At 47.5% G+C, this 9,089-nt stretch overlaps 1 protein-coding gene across 1 annotated transcript; it reads right to left on the minus strand.

Annotated features, from left to right (window-relative positions):
- Positions 1–704: 704 nt before the first annotated feature.
- Positions 705–2,051, minus strand: LOC129587029 (protein no-on-transient A-like). The gene is made up of 2 exons (XM_055480604.1): positions 1,661–2,051; positions 705–1,372 (listed from the first exon to the last, which is right to left on the minus strand). The coding sequence occupies exons 1-2, from the start codon at positions 2,049–2,051 to the stop codon at positions 705–707; spliced, it is 1,059 nt and encodes a 352-aa protein (XP_055336579.1).
- Between the last annotated feature and the right edge of the window lie 7,038 nt (positions 2,052–9,089).

The raw sequence follows: 9,089 nt of genomic DNA on the forward strand, positions 1-9,089 counted from the left end.
TCCGTTAGGTCGGTATGCCACATTTTGCCAATTCTGCTTCCGCTGCAGCATATCTGCATCATCCAGTGAGTCATCTGAGACCTGTTGTGCTCAATCGCTCTCTTTAAGCTGCACTTTTCGCAGCATTAGTTCCTTTTCCTGACCTTGTAAAACGACCTGTTCGTCGTTATTTTTAGCCACTGCACTTGCTCCCTGATCTCTCACTAGCGCGGAGGTGACTTATCGTTTTCCTGTTTACGCCGACAATCTCGGAACTTCGCATGTTGCTTCTTTTTCTTCCATTTTCTTTTTCAAGTTCGCTTTCCGGATGATCTCGTTACGTTGATCACGCCGTTCTTTCAACTTTTCGGCGGTACAGTAAGGTGATCTGTCCTTATTGTTCACCTGATTATCAGCACTACCATTCTGCTGTGATTTCACAGTTCCATTCTGCGCAGGTGGCCTTTCTTCCACCTGTGTTGGCATCTTATTAGCCATCTCACTTGCAGTACCATTCTGCAGTGACTTCGCAGTACCATTCTGCGGCAGTGGCCTTTTGTCCACTTGTACTGGTTTCCCAATAACCACGTCCTTTGGCTGATGTGATGGCATCTTGTTAGCCATCTCACTCGCAGTACCATTCCGCGGTGATCGCGCAGTACTATTCTGCGTTCCTCCTTTATCTGGTGGTTTCGGTTCGGGGAGATCAGCAGGCTCACCGGCGCCTACTGATCCTGGCCGTTTCCCTGGTTGAGCTCCTGTAGCTTCGGGACTTTCACATTCTGCTGTCCCTGGCCAGCGCCGTTCGCGCCGCCACCGTTATTCTGGTTGCCGCCACCACCATTATTGTTGGCGCGCCAGCCACCTCCATTCCAGTTACCGTATCCGCCGCGTCCCCTGCCGCGACCTCGTCCGCGGAAGCCTCCTCTGCCTCCGCCGTTATAACCACTGCCTTGTCCGTTTCCTTGGCCGCCGCCGCCACCATTCTGCTGTTTGAACTGGGCCCAATGCGCAACCATATCATATCCATTCGCGAGGGCCTGTCGCCAGCCGCCCTCGTTTCGAAGCCTCTGCCATTCTCTTGAGGCAAACAAGTTCGGGTTCCGGTTCAGCGGCATGTTGGCCAACATGCAGCTTTGCGTTTGAAGGTTGCCAAATAGACAGTGTTGACACAGCTGTACTCCTTGGGCCACCCATCCATCAATTTGGCCGAACCTCCATTCCTTTCTGGAACCCTGCTGCGGCTGATAGCTACCGCGGTTCTGCTGGTAGTTCCCTTGATTTCGATTTTGGTTGAAGTTACCATTTCGTTGACCATTATTCCAATTGGTGTTTCCGTCTCCGCCTCCATTGAAGTTGCCATTATTGGGACTTCCTTGCTGTTGCTGGGCCCCTACGTTCAGGGGGTTCGGCATCACATTTGCCGGGATCATGTTCTGAGCCATTGGTCTGGCTTGCGCCGATGCCTGTATCGCGGCGACCATGGCATATGAGATGGGCTGCCCAGTTTGGCTATCGATAAAAGTCACTTCCTTTTGGGTTGGAGTTGGCGATCTCTGTCGATATTCCATCTGTTGAGGTGGTGCAGCTACGAACTGGTTCGAAGCCATCTCTACTCGGCCCGAGCGGATGGTTACGCAATCCGGTTGATTGCGTTGTCCTTCAACCATCTTATACTTACCTTCACCAGCTGCCCACGATCGGAAGAAGTCCTTTATTTCCGTCGGCGTTCTGAACCCCTTCGTTTTCAGTGCTTTGTAGAGGTCGTTATCACCTCCACATCCGTCAATCAGGAAGGCAACTGCTTGTAATTCGGTGATGGCCTTCTTCGCTTTGAACTTCATTATCGCTTGATAAAACTGATCAAGCGTCCCCTTTCCAGGTTTAAATTTCCTGGCCATGGCCTCCCGTAAGCCGATCACTTCTTCATCTCGATCACCGAACTCATCTTTGAACTTAGCCATCCATTCCATGATCGTATATGTCTCAGCTTCTGCATCCTCGAAATCGCTTTCTCCGTCAAACCAGATTTTTGCCGGTCCTTTACCGGCACTGGCGACGTCGATGATCATTTGAGCATCGGTCAACTCATATGTCCTTTGTGTCTCTTTTGCCAGCCGAATCCATACGGTGAGCGCATCGCGGTTACCGTCAAATGTCGCGAGCGTTGTTTTTCGTCCCATGGATTTGATCGACCTGGCTAGCTCTCTTGCATCATTATCTTCATCGCGAAGTGGCGCACGCTCTGGAGTGTCTTCATTTCGATTGTTTCGCACCTCTCTAAAATATCCACCACCATGTTCATGGAGGGGACGGCGTTCATCCCGGTTACCATCATCCCTGCCCCTCGTATTAGACTGTCGAGCGAAGTGTGAGGAATCGTCTTGGCTAGTGTGCGGTTAGCTCTCTGATGGGGGTTGATACTCATTATCCTTTTCCATTTCCCTTCCTTTTTCCGTTTTAATGCCACCCGTGCCGCCGTCCGTTCGTAGCGGCATCTCGAAGTGGAAGCTCCCGCGCGTTTCACGTGCCTTACTGTAAACGGGCGGGGGCGTATCGGTTGCATCTCGTTTATTTATAAAAGTCCTTTATTCCGTTGGCGTCCTGAACCCCTTTGTTTTCAGCGCCTTGTAGAGGTCGTTGTCACCTCTACATCCATCGATCAACAAGGCTACTGCTTGTAACTCGGTGATGGCCTTTTTCGCTTTAAACTTCATAATGGCCTGATAGAATTGATCCAGCGTCTCCTTTCCAGGTTTAAATTTCCTGGCCATGGCCTCCCGTAAGCCGATCACTTCTTCATCTCGATCCCCGACTCATCTTTGAATTTAGCCATCCATTGCATGATCGTATATGTTTCACCTTTTGCATCCCCGGTATCTCTTTCTCCGTCAAACAGGTTTTCGCCGGTCCTTTAACGGCGCTGGCGACATCGATGATCATTTGAGCATCGGTCAGCTCATATGTCCTTTGTGTTTCTTTCACAAGACGGATCCATCCAGTGAGCGCATCGCGGTTACCGTCAAAGGTTGCGAGCGTCGTTTTCCGATCCATGGATTTGATCGACCTGGCTAGCTCTCTTGCATCATTATCTTCATCGCGAAGGGGCGCGCGTTCTTGAACGTCTTCATTTCGATTATTTCGCACCTCTCTGAAATATCCACCACCATGTTCATGGAGGAGAGGGAGTTCGTCCCGGTTACTATTGTCTCTGCCTCTCGTATTTGACTGTCGAGCAAACTGCGACGGATCATCCTAACTTGTATGTGGCTGGGTATCTGATGGGGGTTGATACTCGGTGTCTTTTTCGGTTCCTTTTTCCGTTCCTTTTTCCGTTTTAATGCCACCCGTGCCGCCGCCCGTTCGTAGCGGCATCTCGAAGTGGAAGCTCCCGCCCGTTTCACGTGCCTAACTGTAACTGGGCGGGGGCGTATCGGTTGTATCTCGTTTAACTCCGAATTGTAGGAGTTGCTCATCTTGTGCTTATTTATCATTTGGAGGCCTTTGTTCTCATCTTCAAGTTGACTTATTCTAAGGGTCAGCTGCTCGTTCTCTGTCTTTAATTGTTCCCTCTCTTGTCTGACTTTTTGGGCGTAATCCTGCAGTTTTATGGTTTGGTCATCCGTCCTCTTTTTATCCTCATCTTTTGCTTTGGTAATCTCTTCTCCCAGCTGGTTCACTTGTTGTTCCAATCGAGTGTACTCCTCAGCAGCCGATCTCAACTGGGTTTTGAGTTCCGTTGCCTCGTCTTCCTTGGTCATGACGGTTTGCGTCATGTCGATCAGCTCCGTATTGAATCTTAAGTTCTCCTGGGTTTGTTGGTGAACCTTTTGCTGCCATTCTTTGTCCTTTCGTTCCAGCACTGTGACCATTGTGTCCAGACGGCGGGCTTCTTCCCATCTTAGGCCTTGTTCAGCAGCCTTTTTGCCAGTTTCTGTGAGCACCTTATTCGCTTCCGTCACTTTGTTTATCTCATCTTTCAATCGTTCACCTTCAGTGGCTGTGAGATCTCTCAAGTCCTTTGCCACCTGGACAGCGTCATCAGCTCGTTTCTGATGATCTTTCGATTCTTTCTGGAGGATTTCGATATTTCCGTCCCTTAGTTTCAGGTCGTTCCTGAGCTTGAACACTTCCGTGGTCATTGCTGACAGTCGTTGTGTGACCTCAGCCAGGTTGCTGCGTATTCGTTTCGTTTTATCTCAGCTTCGTTTGCCTTTTGACGCAGTTCGTCACACTGATCCATCAATTCAGTTATGTGTCGTGATCTTTCAGCTGTCTCTTCCGACATGCTCTCGTTGAGCTCATCTACTGCACTGAATTTTTCGACCTCTTTGTCGTCGGCCACCTTCTGAGCCTCTTCGGCGATCTCCTTCTGTCCCTCGTATCTGATTTTCTACTCTGTTGCCATGTTCTCCAGGACGCCCTGTTGTTGCTCCATCTCGTATATACGAGCTTCGAGTGAGCTTAACCTGTTCTGATATTCCTGCTTCTTCTGGAGGATTTGACATTCCTTTTCTTCCAGCGAAGCTTCCAATTCTCTAATATGTCTCTTCAGATTTGAGGTGGGACTGTTTGGTGATGGGGATCGTACGTTGATGATCTTTCCTGTCTGATTTTGTTCAATCAGACTTTCGGGGATGTCCTTTAACGGTGTCAATCCCGGTGCTCGATCAGCTTCCTTCATCGCAGTTCTGAACGACATGTTCATTGTCACGTCGTCCTCTGTGAAGTACGATTCTTCATCCTTCCTGCTGAACTTCGGATCTCAAACCATCTCATCAAATGACATTGGAATCAAATGACAATGACCAAATGACACATGGAGAGCTCATCCAACTTGAGTTCATTGAGATCCTCTTCTGTGACTTTCGACTTTTCATTGAGGTCCGGTTTAGTGAGGCTCACGTTCTTATCCTGCTCCGATAAGTCAGGACTGGCTACTACATCCTTCTGTGATGTCAGATCCATCTCCGTTGCTCGTTCCGAGCTCGTTCATTCTTTAGTGACCTCCTGGTTCACCTCAATACCTCCCGCCGCAGACGCGGGAGCTCGTTTCTGATTATCGCTGGAGCTCTCCTGAGCTGACACTGCTTCGAGTGCCTTCTGGTATGTCATGTCCGAGCCTCGTGAATCCTTCTCCACGATGGCTTTAGGTGCTCGGGTAGCCCTGTCATGTTCAACCGGACGTGTATTTGGTTTGCGTTCCTTCTTATACGCATCTGATGCGCCTTGCTGAGATCGGCGGGAGCTACGGCTTCCCTGACTGCTGTTAGATGTCGGTTCAACGATGTGTTTATCCATGGTTGATCGGATAACTGAGACGCACCTGTCAATTTTTCTCACACACACGTTATGATAAGATCGTTACGATCGTTTCATAGATGAAGTTGTTCAGCTGCTAATATCAACTGAACTGCTCAAAAGCTCACTTCGAGTTCGTTTTTAGGTAGACTGATCGATCTCAGCTCGTAAAGATCACTTTTCGCTAAACTTGTTTCAATTATAAATCAGCTTGTTTCAACTGGGATTAGGTCAATTTCAATTAAAAAGATCGTTCTTATAACAAAATGATCGGTCTTAGCTCGTCGGTGAAGATCACCACCTGATCTGGTCGAAGGTTAGAGGTCACCTGATGAGCTCGATCTGATCGATCTCAGGTGCCAATGGTAACTTTTTCGTCAACTTGTTTCAATTAAAATCAGCTCCTTTTAACTGAATTTAGGTCAGTTGCGATGAAGAAAGTTCGATTATGCTGTTTACCACTTTGCTACGAGATGGTTTAGCTCGGTTTTACCAGTTAAAATTTCGACCAATCGTAGCTCAGAAAACTGACCAATTACGTGCGTCCGTTAAAATTTGCTGACCTGCCTGAAATCATAGGTCGACGGCCAGACTTGCGCGCCGTGTGCAAAAACTCCACCTACACCTAACTCAGATCAGTACAGACCAATGAGAATTGCGCTTTTTACGCCTCAACCAATCCAATAATTAATAACGGTTTTTACCGGATTACCGTTCCGTTTACGCAAAAGATGATCCAGATGATCTCGTTTTTCTTCTCCACAATCCGATCCCGCGCGGCCGTATTCCGCACGGTTGTGGCGCCTTCCTGTCCGACCTAGTCAGCCTTCTGCTGCGCTTGTCAGGCTAAACAGCAGGTCGCTCTACAACCAATTTGATGGAGCGCGTTAAAACTGATCTTGGCACCTCCTTCGGTGCTGCCAACTTGTGGCTTCTCGGCTCTTGGGCCGACAGCCTCGACCTCTACAGAGGAACCCACTGCCTAGCAGAGGAAACAGCACAAGTTCCCCGACAGGAGAAACTCGTACCGCAGCCGCCTGCCGTCTGACTTGAAGCACAAGACGAGTTCTCCTACAAAAGATACTCGAGTCAGTGCTGCCGTTGACGCTGGCAATCCGATCGATGAGGTGCGCCTTGCTCGTTCAGATGAGGAAAACCAGTGCCTCACTAGTGCAATGTGATCGATATCGATCCAGATCAATATGGCCGTTCGCCAGACAAATAAATCGATGTGGCCGTTTGCCAAACAAATAAACAAATCAATTCAGAAACCGTCGGTCACGGCTCTGCTACCATATAATGTTGGATTCAGGACGGATTCAGGGCAGCGTCCCAGACTGACAGGAACCTGCGTAGCGTGCTATGCTATAAGCTATGGATAAATGTGCAACACACGACATCCAGCTAGCAAGAGCAAACTTTATCGACTGAATGAACAACTGGCTGAGGCTGCACTAATCGGAGAGCCACACACAGTGTGCGCGCATCCGCATTAGGCGCCACCCACGCGCGTGGTGCGAACAAAGAACGGCTTTAGCCGTCAGCCAATGAGAAACGAGACACAACACAGACCGCATAATCCGTGGCGTAGCCCAACGAAGGTGAACGCCAGTGAAGCCATCGCTCACATGTGCTTAATAATGCAGCGTTCCGTTGTCACGTTGTGCCGTTCTGCTTAAGACCCCTGCTTCGAACACGAATATCATTGGCAAAAGTGTCACTTTTTGGCCATGCGGATTGGCTGTATTTACGGTTATGTGCAATTATGGTTGGTTACCCAAATGCAAATAAATCCGCACAACCTGCTTTGGCTGTATGAATTGACTGGATTCTACCACATTCTTAGATGCAACTGCCGTTCGTGGCTGGTAAGCTAAAGATAGGGGGTCTTAATCTTAACAGAAAACTGATCACTCGCAAAGTATTGCGTACATACAAGCCCAACCGAGGCGGATTAAATTTTGACTAGCAAACCCCGCGCAAATTGCGCGAAGTAATTAATGCGATGGACAGATCATAACCCACTGCAAAATTAAAACTACATGCAGTACAAGTTTATACACGAAGCCGTCGAAGCATAAACTTCTTTAATATACCAAAGTCCAAAGCTGACGAGTGGCGATAATATCTACTGGAAAATTTATCCTGTCTCTTTACGAACTGCAGAGATGGCCTTAAAGATGAAATGTGAAATTTTTCTCCAAAAGGCGGATAAATTTGCTGATTAGCTTCCGATCTAATTCTAATTTTCTTAATTTCCAGATGACCCGATCCGTAACCAATCATTTACCTAAATTTCGTGCAGCTTCCGCATGGAAACTTCTGTAATTTAATAGTTGTTCTCACTTCCCTTTTTTTTGTCATTCTGCGCTTTTGCAAGCTGTAAATTATCCTATAACAGTCAATTACTAGTAACTGTACTTTCAATTCCAGTTGGGCCACTATCACCGCTGGTGACCTTCATAACCCAGTTTAACAATCATTGTATTAACAGAGTAATTGCTATACTTGCTGCTACAATTCCTTTCTGGCTATTGCTCTGACCACAGCCAAACACTTCTAAATAAATAAGGACAGAAGCATGTCGTTGTACTTCCTTCTCCACCTTAGCTTCTTTCAAAATCGGGAACTGTTGTGCGACATTTCTGGCATGCTTGCTGCTAAGCGAGGTCACATCGCGCCGCAGCTCTCGATCGGCGTCGCCTGTGGCTCCGCCTTCAATAAGTACGCTGCACAGCGAACAGAAAAAATTATTTGTCCCTTGTTACTTCATACTGAATCCAACTTATATCATGCAATTCAGTTTTGCGTTTGTTTCAGATTTGCTACAATTTCAAAATCTGCTACGTTTTCGCTTTCAGTAGATAAGGCAAGGTGGTGTCCGGAAAGGTAAACGGGCAACTTGGGATATTCAAGAACTGCTTTGAAGAACAATAAACAGGCACTAGATCAGCCTCTTACTTCTGATCGCAGACAGACAGCGTGCATTGTTAACACGCGAGTATAAGAGGGAGTTTATAGCGGTTGCTACAACTGTGTGGCTACGTGCTATTCCCTCCCCCGATGCACAAATACTAGTCTGTTCGCATAAACTCGTCGCCAGCTTGGTAGTCTTCTAGCTGATAGCAAGAAAAAATCCAGTTTACAGCGGTTTGCTACGACTATGAGGCACCCGCCCAGTGTGACCGCAGCAGTCAACCGCCTGCGGGATCGGTACGTAGCAACGGCAGCTCCCGCCCACTGTAACGGAAGCGGACAACCGCTCACGGCGTCGTGTTACTTGAATATGGCAAGCCGATGTTAGGCGTATGGCAAGCCGGCATTAGACACATGGCGAGCCGACTTAAGATATATGGCAAGCCGATATTAGGCGCATGATAACTATTTTCCTGCAGTTATTTTAATCCGGTTTTTACTGTTAACTATTTATTATTATTTACGTTTTACTATTAACTATTTCCTATTATTATTTTTTTACTTTTTTTTAACCAAGGTGTAAAATTTCACACTGAAGCTTAAAAAATTTTAATTTGAAATTTAAAATTTAAACTTAAAATTAAAATTTTAAAAATTTAAAAAAATTTTAGGTCCAGATTTCAAGATCAAATTACAAATTAAGATTTTAAAAACTTTAACGTTGGCATTGTTGGGCCAGTCGCTATGGCAGCCTACGAATATGGCAGCCAGCGACAGTCCCGCTTTCGGTGCACGGTGCAGTGGTGCTTATGATCGCACTCACTCCCGTACGCACGCACTCGCATAGCTCACGCCGAATTACTGGCCTCGACTCCGCCTAGCTACACCTACGG

The sequence above is a fragment of the Paramacrobiotus metropolitanus genome, unplaced genomic scaffold (genome assembly GCF_019649055.1).
Source record: "Paramacrobiotus metropolitanus isolate TYO unplaced genomic scaffold, Prichtersi_v1.0 Parri_scaffold0000023, whole genome shotgun sequence".
In the NCBI taxonomy this organism is placed as follows: domain Eukaryota; kingdom Metazoa; phylum Tardigrada; class Eutardigrada; order Parachela; family Macrobiotidae; genus Paramacrobiotus; species Paramacrobiotus metropolitanus.

Excerpts from the sequence above, each read along its gene's own strand:
- LOC129587029 (XM_055480604.1), bottom strand. The coding sequence starts at position 2,051 with ATGATCATCGACGTCGCCAGTGCCGGTAAAGGACCGGCAAAAATCTGG. Across the intron at positions 1,373-1,660 it reads ATCGTGGGCAGCTGGTGAAG|GGGCCCAGCAACAGCAAGGA; the intron begins GTAAGTATAAGA and ends CCCTGAACGTAG.